The 25,512-nt window shown below is 62.3% G+C and overlaps 2 protein-coding genes across 2 annotated transcripts in view; one reads left to right on the forward strand and one right to left on the reverse strand.

Annotated features, from left to right (window-relative positions):
* ANGPT2 (angiopoietin 2) overlaps positions 1 to 12,551 on the forward strand; it is a 40,942-nt gene extending 28,391 nt beyond the window's left edge. Inside the window, 4 exon segments of the mRNA XM_036011794.1 lie at positions 4,816 to 4,917; positions 5,500 to 5,666; positions 9,215 to 9,345; positions 12,048 to 12,551. Coding sequence (XP_035867687.1) covers positions 4,816 to 4,917; positions 5,500 to 5,666; positions 9,215 to 9,345; positions 12,048 to 12,208 — 561 coding nt within the window. The 3' untranslated portion in view covers positions 12,209 to 12,551.
* Positions 1 to 25,512, reverse strand: part of MCPH1 (microcephalin 1) — a 129,304-nt gene that overhangs the window by 63,619 nt on the left and 40,173 nt on the right. The window contains exon 12 of the mRNA XM_028526613.2: positions 14,903 to 14,980. Coding sequence (XP_028382414.2) covers positions 14,903 to 14,980 — 78 coding nt within the window. The remainder of the gene's footprint in view (positions 1 to 14,902; positions 14,981 to 25,512) is intronic.

Genomic DNA, 25,512 nt, shown 5'->3' on the forward strand with positions numbered 1-25,512 from the left:
CTGCGGGGTTGTGCTGCGGTCGCTGGGCCCGGACCTGCCCGCTGCACATGCGCGCAGGGCCAGCCGGGACCCAGGCCCCTCTCTGCGGGGACACTGGCGGGGCTCGAGGCCCACCGCGGCGCGCGCTCCCTCCAGCCCCATCACACACGCCTGGGCCTGGGCTTGGGCGCGCACGCCGCCAGCTGTCCCCCATGAGGTGTGAGACTCTTTCGTGAAGTTTAAAGAAAATATCTTCCAACACCCCCTCCCCCGCCCCCGAAATCATTGAGCTCGCAGCTCCGCCGCCGCGGGTCCTCCCGCGTGCGGGGGCGGGGCCCGCCCCTCCCGCCAGCGCACAGATACGGAAAGGGGTGCACCCCGCAGCTCGGGGTTAACAAAACCGCACCGACTGCTGCGTCAGAGGCAGCCCGAGTGCACGCGAGTGACAGGAACGCAGCCGCGCCAGGGCAGTCTGAGTCCCACTGGGCACAGCAGGTTCACACGCCCGTGCTTGTGCACCGCGTGAGCAAGCACCGATACGGTGGGCAAGGCCAGGGACCACGTAGTGTCACTATGGAAACGGTGCTGACCTTGTGGACTTGCTGCCAGGGACCCGGGTCTAGGGACCCGCAGGAGCCCGCAGACCACGGCCCCAGGACCGCGGGGCTGGGCTGCTCGCTCTCCGTGGTCGCTGTGGGCGGGGACGCACACATGCCGCCAGGGGCAGAGCATTTTCTCCGCCAGGACAAGGCGCGGACTCCAGGGCACGCCCCCTCCTGTGCACGGAGGAGTGACCCAACAAACGGAGGCCGCGTGGGGGCAGCGGGCGCACAGCTCCCCCTGGGGAGGGATGCCGGTGGCTCCGCCCTTAGTCTGGACTGGTCCGGGGACGGTGGGCCTCCGAGGGGACGAAAATCGCTCCGTAGGGGATGCTTCAGCACGGCCTGTCTTAGAGGTTCCAGAAGCCGGAAGAACACTGGGAGAGCAGCGGTTCTATAAATGCTGGTGACTGACTGCACACAGCCAAGGCCACTGCAGATGCAGCTACCGACCGAATGGAAACACTTGCGGAAAAGGCGCTGATACTGTATCAAAAATGGAAATCTTGGAGACCCCTGGAAGTACCACCTCTCCGCTTCAGTGTTATCCTCCCAGTGTTATGCTCCGCAGCGCAGTGATAAAGAAAACCCCTCTGAAAGTATAAGCACTAAGGGTTTCAAGACCCTGGGTTTGAAACAGTAACACAGACCTTGGCTACGAATTTAAAAGACAAATATTGTGTTAGCGAAGATAACCCTTTCCAAAGAAACCTAATTCACTCATAATTCACTCACGCTGCTTTAAATCAACCCTGGAAATCAGTTAGTGTCCCTCGTGCCCCAGAGGCCTGTACTAGGGGGAGGGCAAAACCCCAAACAGCCTGCCGCAGATGACAAGTGGTGGACAGGCTCTGGGCCAAGCCTCCCAACCCCCTCTGCAGTCTGGCTGTCCAGCCAGGTCTTGGGGTGCCCCTGTCGGTACCAGGTGGTGGGCTCTCCTCCGCACAGAGATAATGGGGGTGGGACAGGAGCAGTGGGGGAGGGTGCGAGCAGAGGGTGACCGCTCCTGGTAGAAACCCAGACGCACAGTCGCCCCCTGCTGTTGTGCTCAAGTTCTGCTCAGTCCCGAGTTCCCAGCTGGTGCAGGAGACCCCACCAGCAGCCCCGGGAGACGTCCTGCAGGAGGAGGAGCCGTGCAGGTCTTGGGGATGGTGGGGGTCTCCGGTCACCTCTGGAGGCATCAGGACCCATGTCCCTGTCGAGCGTCTGCAGGAACGACGGTACCTCGCACACACAGCAGGGAGCAGCAGTCCGTCCCCGCTAAGTAAAGGGTCCAGGCGCAGATGCCCAGGTTCCCCCCCAGTCGGGAGACCGTAATTCCCCACCGGATGCGGGGTCCGCGAGTCGCCTCCTTTGGGTAAGGATTCGGCTCCACCAATCCGTGCCTCCGAGCGAGCGAGCAAGGGAGCTGTGTGTGCTGTGTGACCCCTGAGATGCCTCCTCTGTGAGCGACCCGACCCCTCCAGCCCTGCAGAGCGGAGTCGAGGTCACCGGGGGGGGGGGGGGGGTGCAGCCCCCGGGTTGGGACTCGGCACTCACCGCCCCCCTCCCCCGTTGTTACCACTGCGACTGCCCGCCCGCTCACAGGAGGAGAGGACGCCGGCTCCCCGAGGCAGGGGCCCCACGCCGCCCTGACTCAGCCACCTCAAGCAGGGAGAGCGTTCCGCAGACTTTGGGGAGAGCTTTCCCGAAAGGGCCTCCATAGTTCAACCTCACTTTTGAAAACCTCATCAGGTTCTTGTGCAGGACGGACACAGCGAGACGGCGTCTGTGGGCAGTGCTCGCGTGTGCCTGCCAGGCGGAGACACGGTGGTCTCCTTCCCTCATTTCACGGGGCACCTGCCCCCCAACGTTTATCCTCCTGCTCGCGTTGGCTGTGCAATCACCGTGGCCTTGGGGCTGAAGCTCAGCCCTGAAACCAAGCCTCAGAGCGAGAGCGAGCTCCCAGGGCCCCACTTGCATGCTGGCCTGCTGGCCCCAAGTGCCGCTGCCCGGGCTGCCGGCGCCGGCGTGGGCCCTGGCACCCTCAGTGGACCTGGGCTTTGCCCAGCCTGGAGTCATCTGCTTCGTCACTGTCACCCAGTGCCCCGGCCATGAGGACGCCTCTGTCTCGAAGTTCCACGACCCGGTGAACCGTGACTCTGGACTCTGGAGTTCGCAGGCCCTGTTTTTCTCTCTTCCTCCTTCAAGTCCGGACAGAGCCACGCTGAGAAAGTGCTCTAACGGTGGCGGTGCAGTCCCGGAGCAGGTCGCCCCGTCGCTGGCGCACCAGCAGATGACCTCGGCCGCCCCAGCACCTTCACCCCGCTGCCCACGGCGGGCGGGCGGGCTGGCTCCCCGACGTGAGCACGGAGACTGCAGGACGGCGACTCTGGCGTCCTCAGAACAAGGACGGCCACGGCAGGAGCCAGGCCAGCTCTGTACCCCCCCCGAGGAGCGCCGCTGGGGTGCGGGGGAGGGACGCCGCCGCCCACGCAGGCCGTGCGCTGAGTGGGGAAACGGATGTGAGCGGGACCGAGGGTTTCGTGGACCGCAGGCAAAGGAGGGGGGTCGTCTGTGAGCTGCCCGCAGCCGGAGCTGTGCTGAGGGCCTGCTGGCCCGTGACCCAAGGGTCGGGCTTCCCTTTCTGTCCGCGGGGTCTCGTAGAAAAGACGCACGTGGGTGGGAATGAGGGAGAGCCGCTTCAAGCCCTGTGGTCCACTCAACAGTGGCCGGCCGGCTGCGTCCATCCAACTGGACTACACCGGTCCGCTGCCCTCAGAAACGCAGCAGCGCCCATCACCGCAGGCGGCTGCGGGGTTCGGTAAAAGGCGCCACGAGCCTCGCACGGGGCACGGCATCGAGTGTGAGCGCAAGGCGGCACGACCTCCACCCACCACGGTGCTGCTGTGACACGGGGTGGGCAGGGGCGCCTTCAACAGACGGGTGTCATGGGTCTGAGCCATCTGAAACGGGGAAGCATTTTACTCTTCATAAGGTAACTTTCCTCCTGAGGGAACGTGTTTCCTAACACAAGGATCACGGGGGGAAGCAGTCGGGGCCCAGGGGCCCTCAAGACAGTGGGGCGAAGGGGGGGGCTGGGTTCTCGCCGTGTCCCCCCACCCCCGGGCACTGCAAGACGGCGGGCCGGCCCTTCGAGGGCAGGAGCGGGTCCAGGCATTCCCCCCCCACCACGGCCCCCCGCCCACACGCCAGGACTAGCTCACGGGGGGCAGTTCCGGTCTCGGCTCACTCGGCCTGCGTGTCCGCCACGCCTACCGAAAAGGCCGTGGCGAATGACAAAGGAAGCCGCGCTCCAACTGGCTTTGAACCTTAGCGTTCCCGCGCGCGACCCGGTGTGCCGTGGGGAAATCGATCCCCGCTTGCTGGAAACCCTCTTCGTTCTGCTGTAATCTCATTATTTACAGCTATTTATGCAATCTTGCTTTCAGGGGTTTTGATTTCAGAACGAACCTCCAGCTGAGCTGAAATTGGGCGTGCGTGCTCGCAGCCCGGGAAAGAATTCTGGGTTCCGAGCCCGGTCTGCACCCACCCAGCCAGCCCGGAGCTGGGAGGAGCAGCGCCGTGGGCAGGGGTCAAGGGCAGGGGCCAAGGGCAGGGGTGCTGGAAGCGGGCTCTGTGCGCAGAGCTGCCAGGCCACGCTCAGGCCGCAGCGGGGACACAGTCCCTCCGAGTGAGGACGGGCGGAGACACCCGGGGTGTGTCCCACACAGAGGGAGCTGGACGCCCCCAAGACGTGCCCCGCAATGGGAGCCTGGGAAACCCCGTGTGGCGGGTGCACCTCTGACAGCCCCGCTGCAGAGGTGGCGCACTGCCGGCTCTCCTGAGGGGTCTCAGGGACGCGAGCACACGTCCCTGCCGTCCTGTGGGTGGCAGTGAGAGGCTGGCCCGTCTGCCCGGCGAGCGCCCCGCCCACAGGGAGCCTCTGCGGGACAGCGGGCTCTGAGTCAGCTCCTCGGTGGGTCTGTGGCCTGGAGCAGGCGATGACAAGGACGCCCCACTCCCACCACTGCACTGCGTTGCATCGCCGTGTGTTTCCCGTCCTCGTTTTAGAGCCACGGTTTTCAGCGTATTTAAAACCCTCCGTGTCTCGGAGGACCACAGAGGTCCACCCTGAAGACCCCCGCGAGCACAGGTCTTGTTCGGGGGTCTCCGAGTCTCTCACGCTTCCCCCGCGGGGCACGCAGAGTTGCGCCCCTGAGCCCACACGCCGTGACGGTGCCCTTCTTGTTGGCAGGCCCACTGCGACATGGAGACGGCCGGCGGGGGCTGGACGGTCATTCAGCGGCGCGAGGACGGCAGTGTGGATTTCCAGAGGACTTGGAAGGAGTACAAAGTGGTAAGAACGTTTATTAAGCCATCTGAAAATGATCTGTGTGTGTGAAAAGTAACTTTCAGGATCTGCAAAGCCTTCCCCACAAATTCAAAACCACCGATGAATCATGACTGTGTTTTTTTTGACTCAAGGGTTCTCGGTGACCGGGTGTCGGCCTCCCCGGTGAAGGGCGGTCCTGCCAATGGAGCGCCAGCTGTGTCTCCAGGGGAAGGCGTGGGAGCCCCCGGGGGGCAGCTTTGGAAAGCCGACTGCTCCGTGGGGCGTCCCCCGCCGTACCCTGAGCCGTCTGTGCTCACGTGTGTGCGGTGGTGGGGGGCGGGGGTTCCCCAAGTCCTTCTGACTAGTCTAGCGCTACTTCTCTCCCAGGAACGGCTGGCTGCCTGAAAACTGGCCTATTCAGATCAATCCGCATTCCCACATGGAGGCCCCCACATTCCTAGCTGGAGGGCCCCAGTTTCACAGGGCAGGGAAGGGTTTCCGAAGAGTGCTTGACGGCACCGCACGCTGACTGCTGACCACGGGCTCCAAGCCCACGGAGAAGAGCAGGAGAGGCGACTGAATCTCCCCCTCACCCTCGGTCTGCAGGGCTTCGGGAACCCCGCGGGCGAGTACTGGCTGGGGAACGAGTTCGTGTCGCAGCTGACCAGCCAGAGGCGCCACGCGCTGCGCATCCGCCTGGCGGACTGGGAGGGCGGCGAGGCCTACGCGCTGTACGAGCACTTCTACCTCTCGGGCGAGGACCTCAACTACAGGTAGGGGGCGCCCGCGGCGGCGGCGGCGGCGGCGGCGGCGCGCTGCGCCGGGGAGGGCGGCCCCGCGGCACGCCCCTTGCTTCGTGGCTGCCCTGAGGTCCGTGTCTCTGGTTTTGAGCGTCTGCCTTTGGTTTTAACGATACAAGGGGCCCCTCGGGGACAGCTCCGTGCCCGCCGTGTGCGCTCCGCACCCTCAGAGCGCAGGCGACCGCAGCCCGGCAGGCGACGGGCCCCACAACTCGGCGCAGCGTGGGGCTGTGCACCCGCGTCGTAAGATGTCAGGACAGAGGCACCACACACGCGCCTACCTTGTTTTCCCCCGAAAGGTTTTAACAGTGAAATCCATCTCTTTGCGGCTCAAATACCCGCGACTGTTGTGTCCCACCCAGCGTCAGGCTGAGCCGTCCCGTTTGAGTGGCGGGTTTGGTAGGAGGTTTGGGGGACGGTTGGTGGGCGGCCACTCCCCCACGGCCCGCGCTACTGTTCACCCCGTCCACCAGCTGGTGGCGCTAATCGCGACTGTTCCCAGGAAGGCACGGGCCACCTGGACCGGGGTTTGCTTCCTGGCCCTGAAACGCCGCCGCGGTGCAGACAGAGCCACGAAGGGCCCGAGAGCCTGGGCCCCGGTCGTGCGCAACTGCGGGGCGAGGCCCGCACGGAAGAGCCTCTGGGGGGCATCCAGCTCCACCAGGAGGAACTCAGCACAGTGGATGCGGGTGGGGCGGGGGTGGGGCCGGCGGAGGCACACCAGGAGCCCCTCTGAGAAGGCCCCGCCCTGGGGTCCAGCCACCAGCGAGCCCTGCAGGCGTCCGAGGAGCAGGCCAGTGCTGCGTGCTGACCCTGGGCACCTCCCAGGAGGTCAGAAACAGACCAAGTGCCCTCGAACGTCACAGAAGACGGCCGCTACCTGGCCTGCCGGCCCACCTGCGTCTCTCGGGGGCCCACCTGGGGCCTGCTGCTGGGCGGGGGAGCCGAGCCGTGGGGCCACAAACTTCAGCTCCAGATCCGGCCTGGGATGGGTTCCCCGTGGGGGAGGGCACGGTGACGGCACAGGAAACAGCTGAGGCCTGCCGGCAGCCCCGGGAACCGCAGGGCACAGCACGGCTGCCCCGTGCGGGCGGACCAGAATGCACAGGCGTGGCCGGGGGCCGCAGGGCGTCAGCCAGCGGGCCGGCCCGGTCTCGCTGCCCCACGAGCACGGCTCCCGGGGAGGCCACACGGGGACGGCGACGGGACAGGTGTCCGGGCCCCAGGCAGTGCCCAGGACGCCCCGGAGAGATCGCCGCTGCGGGGAACGCTGGGACACAAGTGCTGGTCACTGTTTCACCTCCAAGCTAAATGTTTTTCCAACTGGCAACGGTTAGGAGACTACAACAGAGGAATTAAAAAAACAACAACAGAGAAACACAAAAATTAAGGATTAGACTGTTGATAGATGAAGATTTTACAAAATGGGTCATGACCCTTACATGCTGACATTATAAAAACACTCTCATCTGAGATGGCTCTCAGATACTTCCTTTGGAAGCGTAAATCAACTTGGGATCTGCCGTTCCACAAAGCACACGTGTTTAAAGCCTGGTTTCACTCACTTGGCAGTACAAGACAGATACTACATTGAACAAATGTTGTGGCAAGAAAGCATGCCAGTGTGATAAGAGAACCGTAGGGTGGCTGACACCCAGAAGAACCACCGACGGCCCAGAACGCCCGCCGAGCACAGCAGCTGAGCTCCTTTGCAGGGAAAGCGCAAAGCACACCAGCAGAATGCGGGTCTTTCTACTAAACCTAAAGGCAACTCGCACATTAAACCTTAAAAACCGGCCCCTTCCCGCCTCACCTCCGACGTCACTCCCCGCCCTACCACGGGGCTGACACCAGGTCCCGGCAGTCCCGAGACCGTGGCTGTTTGCAACAACCGCATTCTACAAGAGCAGCCTGAAGCCAGCGGGTCCCACGGCAGTCTCTCGGAGACCCGTAAGAGGTGGTATCCCCCTCGTTTTTCGCACCCTGGGGAAACTGAGTCCCAGGAGAGCTGCGGTGGCGGGAGGAGCCGGGAGGAGCTGGGAGGAGGGACTGCCCGACAGGCCCCGCGAGTCCCGAGAAGGGCCGGGAAGGAAACAGCCTCTGAGGCCCCGACTGCAGGAGCGAGCGCTCACGCGGGGGACCCTTTGCAGCAGGGCCCCGGGGCTGTGCGGGGGGCGTTTCCGAAGCTCAAGGAGGACGCTTCTGAAGTTCGGAGGTTCAGTCCACGCTTGGTGCTGGCGTTCGCAGAGCGGCCACAGGAGAATCTCCCCAGGTCTCAGTCATTAACCCAGGAGGGACTCCGGGTCAGTCGGCGCTCCGTGGGACGCCCCCTGGTGGCTCCTGCCTCCACCTTCCAGAACCTCTTTCTCAACGAGCGGTCACCCCCGGGGGTGTCTGCCAGGGGGGACCCCGACGGAGGACGGAGGGGCGAGGGCGGACCTGCGCCCCCCCCCGCCAAGGGAGGACTTGGCCGAGCTCCTGCCCCTGAACTCACCCGTCTGACAAGTGAGCACACACGGGCAGCGTGGCCCCTCGGGCTGGAACGGGCTCCGAGTGCTCGCCCTGCCTGTGCCTGCGGAGCTCGTGAGGGTCGGCCCCCGGTGAGCCTCCCTCTCCTCCACCCTCTGTTCCCGCCCCAGATCTCGGGTGCGGCCCTCCTCCCACGGAAGGGGCTGGCGAAGGGGCGGGTGTCCCAGAGACGAGCGTCCTCTGGGGGCTGAGGTACGACTGTCCCTGTGACGCTGGAGGGCTTGGTCTCGTGGGAACCCCAGGACCGGCAGACCTGACGCCCGGGCCCCCGCACTCCACGCACCCACCCAGGGACGCCGCAGGAGGGTTGCCACAGCTCCCCCCCTCCCGCTTCCCCAGCCTGTGCCTGCTAAACATCTGCACGCCTGACACCTCAGGACGTGCGGGCCACCACCAGTGCCTAACAGGACGGGACCGCCGGCCCCTCCCTGGGCCTGGCAGGGGGTCACAATGCTGTGCAGACGCCGGGCGAGGCAGCCCGAGGGGCTTCTTCCTGCCCCGACTCGGCGGATCCGTACTCCGGGCTCCGTGGTCGCTCCTTGGTGCCTGCTGGCCTCCCCACCCCACCCCCCAGGGGAAAGAGCGGCGTGTGAGGCTGTCCAGGCTCCCCGAGGCCCTCGCTTCTCTCTGGGTGACCCTGAGGACCGGGAGAGAGGACCCCTCCCCACGCCGAGTGGTCCCCCCTTCCTGTTTATGTCACAGCCGCAGGAAAGTAAACCGCAGTGCCCCGAAGTCCCCGCTGGTGCTGTGCAAGTGACAGCCGGTGACAGTTTCTCGAAAACAGTCCTCCCTGCCTACAGGGCTGATGATAAGTTGGTTCCTGTTTACACCAGCGCAAACATACTTTGTCCAGAGTGTGTATGCCTTATGCGCTGGGCAGCCCAGGGCTCCTTTCGCTGGAACAGAATGCTTTGTAGAAAAATGTTCCACCACGGTAAGCCAGCGGCCCACGCCCACTAACGCCGTGTTTTCTCCCCCTTGCACGCCTGCAGGATTCACCTTAGAGGGCTGTCGGGCACGGCCGGCAAGATCAGCAGCATCAGCCAGCCGGGGAGCGACTTCAGCACCAAGGACGCCGACAAGGACAAGTGTGTCTGCAAGTGCTCGCAGATGCTCACCGGAGGTGGGACGGCCGCGCCCTCCCTTCCCCTCTGCGCCTGGGGAGGGGGCTGTTCGCGGTGCGGGGGGGCCGGCGACCATGCCCGCACCCCACAGACACCCCACAGACTCCCCACAGGCAGGCGTGCCCACCTGCTACGGGGGAGCTCCACCTCTTTCCGGCTGCTGGGTGTTAGGCGGGAGCGGGATGTGCCGCTGGAGCCGCTCTCCCGCCGGCAGTGTCGGTCCAGGACCGGGCCCCGCAGGGAGGGGCCGGGGGGCGCGCTGAGTGGGCAGCAGCGCCAGAGACGCGGCGGCTGAACACGGAGCTGCTGTGTCAAACAGGTCACCTGCCCACGGCAGCAGCCCGGAGAGCAGTGGAGGGGCATTACTGTCGAAATGCTTCTGAACCATAGTTGACTGTTCCACCAGGGAGTTTTCAGGAGTCTTTTCTTAGAGGAGGATCCCACCGCTATACATGCATAAACACGTATAAACACGTATAGAGCAGATGCGTGTAAGCACGAAGCAACTAGCGGGCTCTCCTGCCTCTCTGGTGCATGCGTGAGAAGGAGCCGTCCGGTGCATGAGAAGGCCTCACTCTCAGACTCCTCTTGCTCTCCCCCCCCCCCCCCCCCCCGCACGTGTGTGTCCGACTGCTGCACGGGAAAGGGAGCCCACCTCCAAGGCGGCAGCCCCGCGGCCGTCACGCCAGGCGGCCGCACTCATGGTCAGGAGGTCTGACGAGTTCAGTGCGGGGGCCGGGGGGCCGGCTGCTACAAAACCCCTTCCGATCCCGTCAGGTTTACACTGAGTGCGCGGAGCGAGTCAACAGTAACTGAGAGCAGAACATGCCGTCAGGGGAATCTTGGAAATGCGGCGAGGCCCAGGGCAGCACCAAGAGCTGGGGGCAGGGCGCCCGGGGCGGGAGACGCAGGGCTTGGGGGCCGCCTGCGGAGGCCGGGCACCAGGGCGGGCCGAGCTCCGGGCAGGGCCCCCGGGCGCCCACGTGGGAGCTGGGGTCCGCGGCCGGGAGGCGGGAGGACGGCCCAGCCTGCGCTGTGTTTGCGCTTCAGTCAGCAGGAGGGACTCATGAAAGACGACTTGAGACTCGTAACCGTCAGGTCCCCGAGTTAACGCTGGAAGAGCCGTCTGCGTTACAAAAACCAGCCCCGTGGTCCTCAGACGGCGTATCTATGCGCACGTAGAAATTCAGGCTGGACACACAGGCCGTGCCTGTTAGCCCCAGTTACTTCGGCCCTTCCGCCGGCGGGAGAACGCTCTCACGCTGAGGCCTACGGGCTGCCTGTCGCCCCGGCCCGCAGCAGTGATCCTTGTTCAAGTCCACAGAGCGACAGAGCGGGGAAGGACACACCCAGCCCTTCCCGCGGCCCCCACACTGACCCCGCTGCCTGCTGCAGGGCACAAGCGCAACAACAGCCAAGGCAACAATGTATCTGTTCGCTCCCATCAAGATTTAGGGCCCGGAGTGGAAGTGGAAAATAATGCAGCGGGAGGGAGAAGGGAGAAACCGGGGGTTCTGACAGCACGGTCCACGTGCAGACCATGGGCACACCAGTCTAAGGACCGGCCAGGTGGCTTCGAGGACAGTGAGCTCAGAGTTAAGTCACACAACAGGCCCTGGAGGGGCGGATCTATAAACCTGAGATACTTCTGAGTGCCTTGAAGGGCTCTGAATAAATCACACACACACCTTGTCAAATCGACCTGAACCTGAACCAACTCAAGTCTCGGAGCTGTCACTGTCAGGGACAGGCGCCTGGAAGAAATAACTGGTGTCCACAGTCTAATGGACGAATAATGGCACGTAATGCAAATGCTGCACCGGAACCCTTTTCAGAGAAAGAAAACACCCAGACACGACTAAAGCCACTGTCCCAGTCCCTGTCCCCGAGCAAACCGCTGAATCGAGGCCATTCACACCATTTGTAATCTTACTACGTAGGAAACACCAGGGATAATTCTGCGGCTGTGCTCTCTGTTCTCCACGTTCTATGTAAGTGGCACCGTCCTGTGTGTGTCCTTGCAACACAGTGTTCCGGGCCTCACACAGATCAGCGCGTGCAAACCCAGCAGCCCCTGTCCCTGCCACCCAGCCCATGCTCACTGTGGTCTCCACAGCGGCGGGGGGGGCGGGGGGCTAGGAGGGGGCAGGTGGATGTGGACCTAGCCCACCCCCCCTTGCCCCGTGCCCTGGCTTTACCTCAGTGAGTGCACCACTATGGTTTCAATGTCCTTTCTGTCTTTCTATCTAGCAGCACTGGGTGCTTAAAATTCAGGGTTACATTTTAAACAAAAGAATGTCTTTGGTGGGTGGAGGGGAGGCTGGGTCAGTCCAGGTCACTGGGTTGCTGGGCCTGGCACGGTCTCCTGGCCCAGAGAGCCGCCTCCAAGGCCTGGGCTTGGACACCGTCCGCTCCACCCCTGGGGCCCCTGCCCGCTCAGCACCATGGGGTGGTCTCCTGCCCGTGGCTGTTGCCGCTCGCCCTTCCACACGGCGCAGGGGGGAGAGGGGTGAAAGCCTGCACAGACATCGCCACCAGGGAGCTGAGGCTCCCGTAGGGCGCGGGAGGACAGACTTCCCCCTCGCCGGTGCATGGTCCACGCAGCACCAGCCCCCGGCAGGAACACCTGCACGCACTGAACTGCAGGGAATGCGGCGCGTGGGCGAGCCGGTCCCTGATTCCATCTGTTTTACCTCCACAGGCTGGTGGTTCGACGCATGCGGCCCTTCCAACCTGAACGGAATGTACTACCCCCAGCGGCAGAACACCAACAGGTTCAACGGCATCAAGTGGTACTACTGGAAGGGCTCAGGCTACTCGCTCAAGGCCACAGCCATGATGGTCCGGCCCGCGGACTTCTGAGGGCCTGCTCGGGCCGGGCCAGGGCGGGCTGCTCGGCTGTCCCAGACTCGGTCCCAGAGCTCTGAGGACGCCGCTGTGCTGCCACCTCCACCATCTCAGAGGGGCGCGTGCCCACGGGGGCTCTGCGGCAGAGCCCCGCAACCCCACCACGGGCACCTGCTCCAGTCGAGGAACCGCCCCCACCCCGTGCCCCGGCGGGGTAGCTCTGCGAAGACACTTGGAGCTCGCAGGGAGGACTCGCAGACCTGCTGCCACTCCAGGGCGCCCCGTGACAGCTCCTCCGTAAATAACTGGAAAACAGACGCTCGGGCCCGTCTGGGGGTTGGGGGGAGAGGCTTGAGGCCGCATTCTTCCCGGCACTGTTTACGGACCCTGCGGATACCCTCGGGCCCTCTGTGCACACGGCTCTCTCAGCTAGAGGGCGGAAAACATGCTCGCGGCCGCACGGATGCAGGACCTGCTTGGGGGGGGGAGGGGGGGCTCCGAGAAGTGCGTGCCTGCAGCTCGCTGTCCGCAGGAGGAGCGACAGAGTTCGTGCATCTCCGCTCTCCCTAGGGCTTTGAATTCTCACTCCGAAACGGTGTAGTCACATGTGTGTCGCCGGCAGAGTTCTAAGTTAACGCTCAGATGCAGACGTCAGGGCCGTGCAGTGGAGGCTCCGGGCCTGCCAAGGATGTGTTCTTTCCCTCGTGTACAGACTGTGCTACCGGCTTGTTCTTGCCGCCTGCCTGTTAAATATGAAGGTGTTTTTAGAGAGTAAATATAACTTATGAGATGAGATGAGTGCGTTCAGTTTTTTTTGAAAATATTTACTATTTTGCTATTTACTTTGTTGAAAACACTTGAAGTATTTTAAAAATAGCAATTGGATTCCAAAACAACCCATGTGTCTGGTGACGTGGAAACCCCTCATTCTCCACGATGAGGAAAATCACGCCTGCGGGCTCGGGGCGCGGAGACCTCGCTGGCCTTCACGCACGGCTCTGACGCAGCGTTCAGCGTGGCCGAGCAGAGCCTGCCACTCAACGCCTGTGCAAAGCTCATCTCCTGGAGTTAGACTGGGCCCTGAGGTTACTTTAGGAAAAAGATAATTTGCATTATTAAGATTTCAAAAAAAAAAAGTCTGCCAGAACACTTCCCAAGGGGCGCTGTGAAGTGCAAGGCCAGCCCCCGCGGCTCAGAGGGCGCGCGCACAGGCACAGCAGGCTTGGAGAGGGCGGGGCTGAGCTGGGGCTGCCTCACACCCCTGGCCCTCGCTCTGCCTGGAGTCTGCCCAGCGTCACGAGCGCAGGTGCAAGGCTGGGGGCGGCTCGGAATCTGGGGGTGACTGCCAGGCAGCTTAGGGCCGAACCTGCAACCAGCACGTGCTTCACGTGTGTCTTCACCGGCACTTCCCTACCGCAGCCCTGCCCTTGGTTCCCGCGTCCTCTCTAGCCCACGTGACCGGCACAGGCCCCGCCCCCGCCCCGCCCCACTCAGTGTGCAAACGACCCCGGCGGTCGTCCACGGGCTCTCCCCGCCCGCTGCCTCGCAGTCCCTCCCCGAGCACGCAGACCGAGTCCAGGACCACCACCCTTGTCACATCTAAGGCGCCACACACTCCGCAGAGGCGCCAGCTCGGCACCAAGTGAAAACCATCCCGCGGCGGGAAAACACCGGCGGCTGAAAAGCAACCGCGAGTTTCTACGGCGCCTCGCTCCACGAGCACCAGGCAGACACGTGCGGGGGAGAGACGAGCCGGGACAAGCTGCGGGCAGGCGGGCCGCGTGTCCTGGGTGGAGCGCCCCCTGGTGCCTGGAGCGACACCCGCGCTCGCCCGACGGAGAGCGGGTCTGCGAGCTCACCCTGCGCTGCTGTGCGCCCCTCACACGGCATTCCAGAGCGTCTCGGAGGAGACCTCTCCCTCCTTAAGGAAGCATTCACGGAGTGCACAGGGAATCAAAGCGGTCATCTCAGAAGTGAAAACGAAACAACCCGGCAACCTTGAACACCACCGTGCATCAGGGCAGAGGCCGACTCCGCGTCCCGGGAGAACCGCAGGCCACGGTCCGGCAGCCGGAACGCAGGCGCGCACGTCGCAGGGGCGAGCCCCTGCCTGTCGCGCAGGCGCGGACCTCTGAAGCGAGCGGACTGCCACCCGCTGGGGGGCGCGTCCGAGAACCGAGACCCGCGGCCAGCTCCCGCGCAGTCCTGCCTCCAAGCAAGCCTGAGAGAGACCACGGCCTGGATCGCTCCCTTCCCGCCAGCATCGGAACCACCGAGGACGCCGCAGAGTGGAAGCCCGCTCGGGGGACGCCCTGAAGCGCGAGCCCCGTCCCAGTGCCGCTGGCCGGCCGCGGGTCTCACACCCACACGTTCCATCTCCACTGGCGGCAACAGCGGTGTGTTACCGTTAGGGCTGGCAACGGGGCGCAACGTTCCCTTCGCAACAACCCAGGCTTTCTCGTTTTTGTTTTTCTCAGTCCTGGGGACTTCTGTAATTAAAATTTCTTGAGATTTTTTGAGAAGGCATCCCTCCCAACTTTCTGCAGACCATTCTCACGTTTGTTCTCACAAACACATATAAAACATGAGCGCTAGGTTTGGCTAACATGCCTTCTTAGTCAATGAGCACTCGAATCCATAGCTGCGCTAATCATAATTTCTGGAGAACACCCAATCGTATGTCCCACCACGACGTAGTGTCTGACTCACAGGAGCCGCAGGGAAGGAGCCGGAAAGTTCGAACGGTTCCTCAGAGATCCAGTGGCCCAGTTCCAACGACCACAGCACCTGCAACGACACAAAGGCACGGCACTTCAGACGCTCGCCGGGCGCCTTCGTGGGGAACGAGCCACGTAGGAGAGGGAGCAAAGGCAGAGCGACCGGGAACGCCGGCCGTGCGCCCACGCCCGCAGCTCCGACGGCGAGTCTGGCACGGCGGCGGAGGGCCCGGGGTCTGGGCGGCGGGAGTGCCGTGCTCGTAAGCGCCTGGTGAGGAGAGTCCCACACCGGGACTGGGACCGGGACTCAGGGCTGCTACCCCAGGCCGGTCACCAGACGCCGCCCTGTTTCTGCACGTGCGAAACACCGTATCCCCTGTTTAACTCCAAGTTTCCCGTGCAGAGAGTCAGCCCCACACCAGGGGGGTCGGACTCGTGTTCACCGGGGGCCACACCAGCCTCGCGGCTGCCTTCAAAGGGCCGGGTGTAACCTCAGGACTGGGTAGATGCAACCACCCCTCACAGTCGAGCGAGAGCTTGGAGCTGCCAGTGGGCAGAAACCAGGTGGGGGCCGGATTGGGCCCGTGGGCCTTGTGCCCGCCGCCTGTGGTCCAGACAACGCTCAGCAAACACTCTGCAGTCTTATCACCTAAACACACATGGATGTTAAGGGAAGGGAAACCCCAGCCCACAATCCAGAAGCAGCCCACTGGCGTGTCTGTTCATAACTCCAGCATCCGGTGGTGTCTTCAGGAGGAGTTTTCCCCAGCACACGCGGGAGTCCTTCCGGGAGCTCTGACCAGTAAACTGTCTCGTAAACGGGCATTTTTCCTCCCATTCTTCCTCCTCGTGCTACTATTTGGGCCCACACGTTTTAAACTGGTCAGAACAGTGTGTCCAGTTTCGCTCGGCAGTGCTTGGGGCTCCGCAGCCCGCTCTGCGGAGACCGGCCCCTCCGAGCCCGCAGGTGTCTAGGCCGCAGAGGACGTTTACGGCTGCAACAACCCGACCGCGGCCCCGGCAGAGCCCGTCCCCCCCTGCAGTCGCGCTTCTCACCTCCAGGGGGCGCGCGCTCTCCCCCCGGAGTGGCGACGGGAGGCCTCAGTTCTTCTTGCTCAACTACTGGAACTACGGCCGAAGCCCTCCTTTTCGCTCGTTTCCAAGGTTCGGGGCCATCTACGGGGAACGGGGCATGATATTCCCCTTTCCAATACACCAGAGCCGGTGCGCATCCGGCGCGAGGCAGCAGCACGTGGGTTCTCCGGGGGACTGAGCTCGGCAGCGGCGGGATCCAGGCCGGAGTGGGACGCAGTGTCTCCGCTGCCCGGCACCGGCCGGCCCCCCCGCAGACTCACTGACTCACTCAGCGTCTCCTCCTGCCGCTCGCTCTCCGCCCCTCTGCCACCTCCATCCGATCCCACACCTGGGACCCGGGCAGGGAGACAGACGCGGACCCAGAGGAGTCTGGGCTCCGTGGGAGGCGGGCAGGCCCGCCACAGACAGCGGGAGGCCAGGGGAGGACGCCAGCTGACTCGGTGCGGGAGAGTGGGAGCGAGGAAGGGGCCCCCGGCGAGCGGGTGTTTCAGCCGGGGCCTCGGGGACGCCTGGGAGCTCCGGGGGCAGGGAGAGAGGCAGCGGGCAGGGGGAGGGCGCAGCGAGGGCAGAGTCCCACGGGCCAGGACAGGGTTCCGGCGGGTTCCTTCCTTGGCTTGAGGAGAGGGTGCTTTGGCCGAAGCATCAGGAAAACGGGGCTGGCTGGACCCATTGGTGGGGAGGATGGACGCCCTGTTTCTGCCCCTGCGTGCTCAGGGGCCGTGGCACGGGGCCCGAGGACTGGTGGGCAGGGGCCTCGGAAGACCGGCCAGGAAAGGCAGGACACAGAGCTCCCGGGGCTCTGGGCCCAAGGTGACGACACAGTGGAACGAAGGGTGACACCGGGAACTCTGTCTCCACCAGGCAGAGGGAGGGGGCGAGAGAGACAGAGGGGGGGAGAGAGAGACAGAGTGGGGAGAGAGAGAGAGGCAGAGGGGGGAGAGAGAGACAGAGGGGGGGAAGAGAGGGGGGGGAGGGAGAGAGGGGGGGAGGGAGAGAGAGGGGGAGGGAGAAAGAGACGGGGGGGGAGAAAGAAACGGGGGAGAGAGAGAGAGACAGAGGGGGAGAGAGAGACGGAGGGGGAGAGAGAGTCAAAGGGGGGAGAGAGACGGAGGGGGGAAGAGAGAGAGACAGAGGGGGGAGAGAGAGACAGGGGGGAGAGAGAGGGGGGAGGGAGAGAGAGGCAGAGGGGGAGGGAGAGAGACAGAGGGGGGAGGGGGGAGGGAGAGAGAGATGAGGAGGGAGAGAGAGGGAGAGAGATGGGGGGAGAGAGAGACAGAGGGGGGAGAGAGAGACAGAGGGGGGAGGGGGGAGGGAGAGAGAGATGAGGAGGGGGAGAGAGAGAGGGGGGGAGAGAGAGACAGAGGGGGAGAGGGGGGGAGGGAGAGAGAGATGGGGGGGAGAGAGAGACAGAGGGGGGAGGGGGGGAGGGAGAGAGAGATGAGGAGGGGGAGAGAGAGATGGGGGGAGAGAGAGACAGAGGGGGAGAGAGGGGGGGAGGGAGAGAGAGATGGGGGGGAGAGAGAGACAGAGGGGGGGGGAGAGGGGGCTGGCTGTGTTCTCGGCGACCCTGTGCCCCCCTGCAGCCAGGTCTGAGTGTGCACACGCGTTCTGCCCATGAAGACCCTTCGTTGCCCCGACTCCCACCGCCCGGTGCCGGCCCAGAGAGGAACAAATCGTGGCCTATCTTGGGAACTGAAATGAAGGAAGATGGTAGACGCCCGGCGGCAACGACACTAACATCGTGTCTCTGCTCGCCCCTTTCTGGGCGGCCAGACACGTTTACACAGGAGTGTTTCCCTGACCTGTCAGTTGAGGCGCCTGGCCGTTACAGAGCAACGCCAGTGAGACTCGCGGTTCCCTGCAGGCGCACGTGCTCGGCCCAGGAAACAGGGCGCAGAGGGTTGCAAAGTCAGGTCCCCGTCACCTCGGACGCGAGGCTGCGGGGCCGGGCGGGACGGAGACACGCTGTCCCAGCGCCTGAGGCCGGAAGCCACTCCTCAGTATGTGTGGCATCTGGGCCCTAATATAACCCACATTAAAATGTCAGCTGGATTGAAACGGCCCCTTGGAGAAACTTGATGTTCTCTGAGCTTGTCCGTCTTTAAATGTTATGAAAACAGAACCGTTACACATCGACAGCAGAATTCTAGTCAGTGAGTTATTTCCTTTCTCTAGAAGCCCAGGGTGAATACTCCGCAGAGAGAACAGAAAGCACACAAATCCGATGGCAAGGCTCAAATCAGAAACGCATTAGGGACAAAGGGAAGCTGCTCTCGCTGCCGCTTCCCTGTGCCGTAGGGGAGCCTTCAGACGAGGGGAACACGGACTCTGCAAGGTCAGGGTGAAGGCTGCACGCGACCTTCAAGATGGGGAGTTCACTCAGCACGTGTCCCGTAATGTGTGCGATAGAGAATGCACAAAGAACCAAATACCACAAGGGGCAGGGCTGAAGGGACACAGAGGGTCCGGCCCCACGGTTAACGAGGGCCGAGTGACTTCAGCACGCCCCACCGATGCATGCGGTCGGTGTTCCCGGCACGTCACAGTGGTCACTCATGGGACGGGAATGTGACGGACGCAGGCAGGCACTGTTTTCTGGCCTCGCCATCGGACCAGCAGCAATGAGGAGACGGCGACCCAGGGCGCAGGCCCCCCCAGCCCCCCAGTCCAGGCCAGACCTGTGTGCGCACACAGGGTCCGCTCGCTGTACACGTGTCGGCCCGCGGGCCCGGTGCTCCGCTGGAGCGGGCGGGCGGGGAACGGGCCCCCGGCACGGCAGATGTGACGGCACTCTGGAAGGTGCCGAGAAGGCGGCTCCGTGGTGACCGGCTGGGCAGGGCAGAGAAGAGCTCCGGTCTGAGTGTGCGGACAAGGGGGTCGCAGGGAGGGTCCGGTGACCCGCTCAGGAGTCAGGTTCCCGGGAACTCGGAGCTGGGGTGGCACAGGTGTGTCTGAAAACGGGGTGCGGAGTGGGGTTACCAGGGGGCATCTCACTGGCGAGAAGTGCAGGGAGGACCTCTCCGCCCGGGCCCGGCCCAGCCCGGCCCCGCACACCAGCCGGACCCCGGGGCACGGCCCAGGCCAGGCGCTCGGTCCTGGGGGCCTGGTCAGCCCAGGAGGAGACGCACACGCAAACCCCAACACCACGCGGCCCCCCCGTCCATCACACAGCCTGTGGCCCGTCACGTTATCCGCACGCCACTCAGGCCCGCCGTGAGAGCCGGCTTCTCAGTGCCTCACGCCACACGCGACGTCGCACCATCACACGGTCTCTAGAAGGAAGCGCAGGCCCCGCCAGACAGAAGGGGCTCCTGGCTCCACTCCGACGACGAGTCTCAGGGCGCCGGCTGCCGTGCGGACTCCGGGGTGGGGGGGGGCAACGAGGGGCTCCTGGGCGGTGTCGCCGAGGAAAAGAAAGGGGATGAGAGGACTATTTGACGCACAGACAGAGGTGAGAGAATTATAACGCTTCAAGAATTTTTGGCAGTGAATGCGTGATAGGCACATAGAAGTCGAAGCAATCAAAAGAATTATGAAGAGCGAACCAAAATTACCAGAAAAGAAACAGAACCGCAGTGCATCACGCGGCGAGGCTCAGAAAGTGACCGCATGACCGTCCACGTGTGAGCGTGTATGCACGTGTTCACACACATAAAACTCAAACAAAAATCATGGCCACATTGGGTACATTAGCCGGGGGGGGGGGGGGGGGTGTCGGTGCCAGGAAGAGCCATACAGTTGCAATGCAGTCTTCCCCAGTCTACAGATGATGGCTGAACGGAAAAATCAAAAACTGGCAGGAACGGCAGTTTATTCGGACATATGTAGGTAAACCATCAGGAGGCTATTTTAAGAGTGGGAACCGGGTTGAGAAACAGCAAGGCATTTTCTCTTCTGAGCCTCATAAATTTCACTCGATGTTTTTCGAACATTCCGTCTCCTAAAGCATAAGACTCTCGGGAGAGCTGCCCCAGGGCACGGGGGGTTCCCGCCCGCCCGCCCGCCCGTCACCCAGGCCCTGGCGCTGGGAGGCTCCGACTCGGCTCCCGGGTTTCACGGGAGCCCCGCCCACGGGACCCACGTGCCCAGAGCCGCAGGGACACCGTGCCGGGCGTGACTCGAAGGCTGAGTTGACGCCGCAGCTCACGACGGGCAGAACCGACAGCTTAAAGCTGCTTCCCGGTTCACGGACACACGGCCTCTCTCCTCTGACTTTCGTCTTGTTTGATTTCTTCCGTCAGAGTTTCACAGCGTTCCGCAAACAGGTCCTGCAAATGTTTTTGCCCTGTTTAAACGTCAATATTTCGATTTCTGGGAGTGTCAATTGGGATTTTAAAAGAATCAGAGTTCTCGTTGCTCATGCTAGTGCCCGGAAACACAAGTGCATTTCGCTCACTGACCCTGCGTCTCGTGACACTGCTGAGCCCCTCCGCACACCTGCTGGTGTTTTCCACACACACCACCACGCTTCCTGTGAGCGACAGTTTTATTTCTTCCTGTCTCTACCTGCAGGCGTGCGTCTCTCTTTCCCGCCTCCCTGAGCTGGCTGAGGACCCCCAGCACAGGGGCGGGGGGGGGGGGGAACAGCAGGAGCGTGGAAGCTGCGTGAAGGGCCGTGCGTGGCAGACGACGTGGGCTTATCGTAACAACACGGCAGCACAAACCCGGAGGGTTTCCGCGTGCAAATGTTTCTATGCAAAGTACAAGGTTTTTCCTGCTTAGTTTAGTTTCAGGTAAGAACAGTCGAGACTGCCGCCCAGGACCGGAGCTGGCCGGCAGCCACCGGGCCTTCCTCCCGAGCTGCCTCGGCCCCCGGGCCCCCAGAGAGTCCGAGAATTCTAGCTGGTCAGAAGAACGGCAGCTCCGCCCCAGGAGAAGCCACTTTCCAGGACAAAAACAATCCAGTTATACTCTCCTAACATGCATCCTAATTTCTTAATATTTTCTTATTTTCCAAAAAGGTTTTCTTCAAGCTGTTTTCAAAAATTAACTAGTGTCGCAGGTTCGATTCCCAGTCAGGGTACATGCCTGGGTTGCAGGCCACGGCCCCCAGCAACCGCACATTGATGTTTCCCTCTCTCTCTCTTTCTCCCTCCCTTCCCTCTCTAAAAATAAATAAATAAAATCTTTTAAAAAATTAACTTATTCACAATAAGTGAACTCTTTAAACAAGGTACCCTTAATTTTTGACTTATCAAAAAAGTTAACTTAGAGCGAGAAAAAATTCAGAATTAGTTAACTATATGAGTGAGGAGGGAAAGCTGGGATTAAAGAGAAAGGTGACCTGTGAGAGAGATTTCGGGTTGCACTCGAACAAAGGAATCACTGCATACAACGATGATTCAGCCCCGGTATGAAAATGGCAGTTGTGAAGGGAAGCAGATCTCACTCCCTGGAAAGCATCACTGATCACGCTGAGGACATTTATGAACAGTCACAGTTTCTCACCACAGTTGTGCTACTAAGTTGACTCCAAGTTTCTAAGCGGCCCGCTGAGCCGGTCACGGTTTTGGGTCCTGTCCCAGGAGCACATGCCCGGCCTGTGTGATCGTCAGTGCCGACGGTGGTGCCTGCACTGAGAACACTTGTGAGAACACAGCAGGCGAAAAAAAAAAGAAAGAGAGAAGTTGGGGGGCTTTGGGGGAGACCTACACAATGTTCTTTGCGAACAAAGGAATTTACGTGGAACAAAACACTCGCTGATGAGTTGAAATCCCGTCGGACGGACCCTCGGCCCCAGATTCAGCCCCCGGGGCCTCGGTCAGCTCGAGCAGTGGGACCGCCATCCCGCGGGCTGCGGAACCGGCCCGGCCGGGCGCACCCTCCCCCACCCAGGCGCACCCTCCCCCACCCGCCGCGGGAGCCCCAGAGACAGGGAGTGGCCTTCTGCTGCTGTGAGCCAACCAGACTCCGTAAGCCGTATTCCAAGCATTTTTCTCTCTTCGGGTTTGATAGACTCTTCGTCTCTGTTACGAAGGAAACTGCTGTCCTCAAGCAAGAAAACCTTCAGAGAATTCGGCGCTGTGCACACCGTTCTGACTGTTTCCTACGGGGAGAACGTGTTTCTCCCACGACTGGGCAGTATCGAGTATCAAGAGCCCGGAATCCAGGCACCTGGGCTGCTCCAGTCTCTCTCTCCTCCCCGCTCTGCGACAGGAGGCACGCCGCTCTGTCTTTCTGCCACAGGAAACACTGTGCGTCATGACAAATCACAGAGTATCCGCGGGGTCCCTGAGACAGCTGCGGCAGTGAAGGCGCAGCCGGGCTGAACTGCGGGGGACAACGTCCCGCTGCCTGCAGTGCGGTCTGTGTCACGAACCACCCGGCGCTCGTGTCCCGAGCACCCTGGAGCCGGAACGCAGAGGGGGTCTCGTCTCGCAGAAGGCCAACCCGAAGAACTGGCGAGGTTTCGGGGCAGGAACAGTTGTTCCAAAACAAGCCACTCCTCTGCACCACCAGCTCAGCTCAGAGAGACCAGGAAACACTCTGTAACTCCTTGGAGTTATTCAAAAACGCAAACCTACACAGCAGACGGGATCTCGTAGTTGAGGGGAGATTCCCCTGATGCGCCATCAACCGCATCACGGTGCACCGTCAGCGCATCCAGTGCGCTCACAGTGTCCTGGGACGACCGCCTTTCTGGTTTCAGGGCTTTTCAGTGCACCCCTGCACCTGTGAGTCGTCACTGCCCCCCCTTCCTGCCACCCCCAGAAACCCTCACCAGCCTATCTCCATGGGCCCGCCTGCCACGGGCACGCGGTGTGGAAGGGCCCAGGTGCCGCGTGGCCCTGAGTCCTCCTCACGGAGCACGGTGGCTGCGAGGCTCGCTCAGTCGGGCTGTGAGTACAGGTGGCCGGCGGTGCCTGGTCAACAGCAACGGTGACTGACAGGTGCTGGGTGCTGCGTGCTGGCCGAGCAGCACACCTGCAGAAGGACTCGGGGGCTTAGACGGCCTCGCCCGTCGCACTGGGGGCTGGGGGAGGGGAGTGCTGACATTCTCGTTGTCACCTGTCACCTCTCAGTGAGTGGCCGGCAGGCGCAACATGAGCTGACCGGCGTCCACGGCGGTGGTGGGCACAAACGCGCTCTGGGCCATCTCCGGAAGGAGAGGCCAGGAGGAACGCGGGCTGTGACTGTCCGATGAGCTGGACTCGAAGTCACAAATGCCCACTTTCAAGCACTGCGACCAGGAGCGACTTGCCACAACTCCAGTGCCGTTCCAGTCTCCAGCAGACTCCAGCCTCGCTCCCCCAGGACCACTGTCTGATGAGCCGAGAGTGTGCCTCTCCCCACCAGGGGGCGCCACACCTGCGGCTCTTCCCTGAGGCCACAGAGAACGTGGCCGGGAGGGAGCCCCTCCCCTGCAGGCCACCCCAGCACCTTCCTGGGGAGCCGGCAGCAAAGAACGGCGGGGACCCGCAGACTCAGGACCTACGTTTTCATGAGATCTTGGGGGCATGTGCATGGTTTTAAGACTTAAAAAGCACTACATCAGCTGTCCCGAAAAAAAGTGGCCCCAAACCAAAACCTTAACACGACCTACGTAACCAAGACAGGGAAGCTAAGCAACGAAGCCCTAAGAACGAGAAGTCCGCAGGAGCAGAGACTGGACATCAGGTGGTTGGGCAGAAAGAGGAGCCGCCTGCTGACACACGCTGGAACGTGCCCACAACAACGTGCGGCGGCCTCGTCCACAGGCGTCTGCTGGGTCTACGCCACCCGGGCTGCCCCCAGTCTTGGGATCACTCCTGGATCTGAGAGCTTCGCTGCTCTCTCTCAGCCACTTTTCACACAGTGCTGAGAGAGACCAGAGTGACCCAGCGTTTCAGCAAGTGCGCTTGAATGGGAAGTCCAAACATCTTTATAAATAACGCAAGCTCGTATTTTCCTCATCAAAGTGAAAACAAAGGAATAAATATAACACATTCCCATGTAACTAAAATAAACAGCAGAAACATCACTTTCCTTGGTGAAAACAAAGCAGAAATTATTACTAACATCACAGACAACAATGCAAACACTGTGGCTGCTAGGAGCAACCAGTGTTTCTGGTTCCTCTTCTTTCCATGAATTTCAGTTGCAGAGGTTTCTGGTTCTTCAACGAGCACCAGACAATGTGATTCCACGAATGCGAACACGGAGCGCACAAATACACGAACACTTCTGTAATTCATTGTACGATGTTTTTACACGACACTTTCAACTTTTAGCTCGTCGGAGAGCAGAAGAAATTCTGGGATTTTCTTTTTAGAAATCGGCACGTTCAGCCATCCGTCCCGTTTCCTCGGTCGACGAGCGCCGGGTCCCACGTCCCGCCCTGGGTCCCCCCGGGTCCCCACAGAGGGCCCCGCCCCTGCCCTCGGGGAGCCTGCAGTGGCCGCAGGAAGCGCCCCTGTCCGCTGGAGAGGTGCGGCTTCGGATCCGGACAGCCTCTGCGCGGCCCTCACCTGGGAGCCCCAGAGGGTCACCCCTGCTGTCCCCAAGGTTTGCTGCCAGAAACACTGCTCACCAGTTACCCACGGGAACCAACGCTCCACGTCGACGAATCGGAGTGCACGGAACGCCAGGAGCACACATGGGGGAGGAAGCCCCGTCCGTGACTCGAGGAGTCTGCCGCGTGCCAGTCTTCCTCACTCCGTGACTCTCCCACACGCCCGAAGGCAGGAGACAACCTCCGGGGCAGGTGAGTGTCCGCCCCCCGCCCCCCCCCACCCCCCCACGGGAGCCCTCCCAGGGTGCACAGCGCGGCACAGAGTGGGCAGGGAGTGAAGGGCTGAAACACCTCCTCCACCCGGCTTTCTGAGGGCCGGCACCAGGGGCCCCGGAGCGCACCTGGGTCGGACTCGTGCCCGCACACCCGTGCACCGCCGCCTGAGCGTCGCCGGCGCTGGACGGGTTACTGGGTTCTGAAAACTCCTACGCAGGCAAGGCAGCTCTCTTTCCACAGAACAATAACCAACTCAGAAAAACTGAGAAACAGATCTGTTACCATGCATCCGAGGCAAGCTGGAATTCCGGCTGACAAAACCACTTCTATAGTTACTTTATCCCTCATTCTTTGGTTACGGAAAAAAAAATCTAAAAAGTTCTCTGGAGAGAACTGTCCAGGGCCACGAGTTCTAGGAGAAGCCCACTGTGTGGGCTCACGCGTACGAAGTATCAGGCAGTGGAACGCACCAAGGTGCCGATTACAGTTTTGAAAAGCGCCCAGCGGTGCCCTAAGATCCAGTGCTTCTCGTGTCGGCTCTCTCCGACACCGAGGGGATCACGGAAGGCACACTCCCAGAGGCTGCTCACGGCCCAGCTGAGGCGTGGTCTGCGGTTCCCAGCGCCTGCTGTGACTCCGACCAGAGCTCAGCAGCCTAAAAACGGGTGTCGACGACACCCCTGAAGCATAAATGACGTGGAGAGCCGGAGGCCCTTCTCAGGACGCCCTCGGAGACCCGGCCGCGGTTGGCTTTCCTGCTGAGGCGTCTGTGCTGTTGTTTCAAACACCAACTGCATCGC

The sequence above is a fragment of the Phyllostomus discolor genome, chromosome 11 (assembly GCF_004126475.2).
Source record: "Phyllostomus discolor isolate MPI-MPIP mPhyDis1 chromosome 11, mPhyDis1.pri.v3, whole genome shotgun sequence".
NCBI classification, from domain to species: Eukaryota; Metazoa; Chordata; class Mammalia; order Chiroptera; family Phyllostomidae; genus Phyllostomus; species Phyllostomus discolor.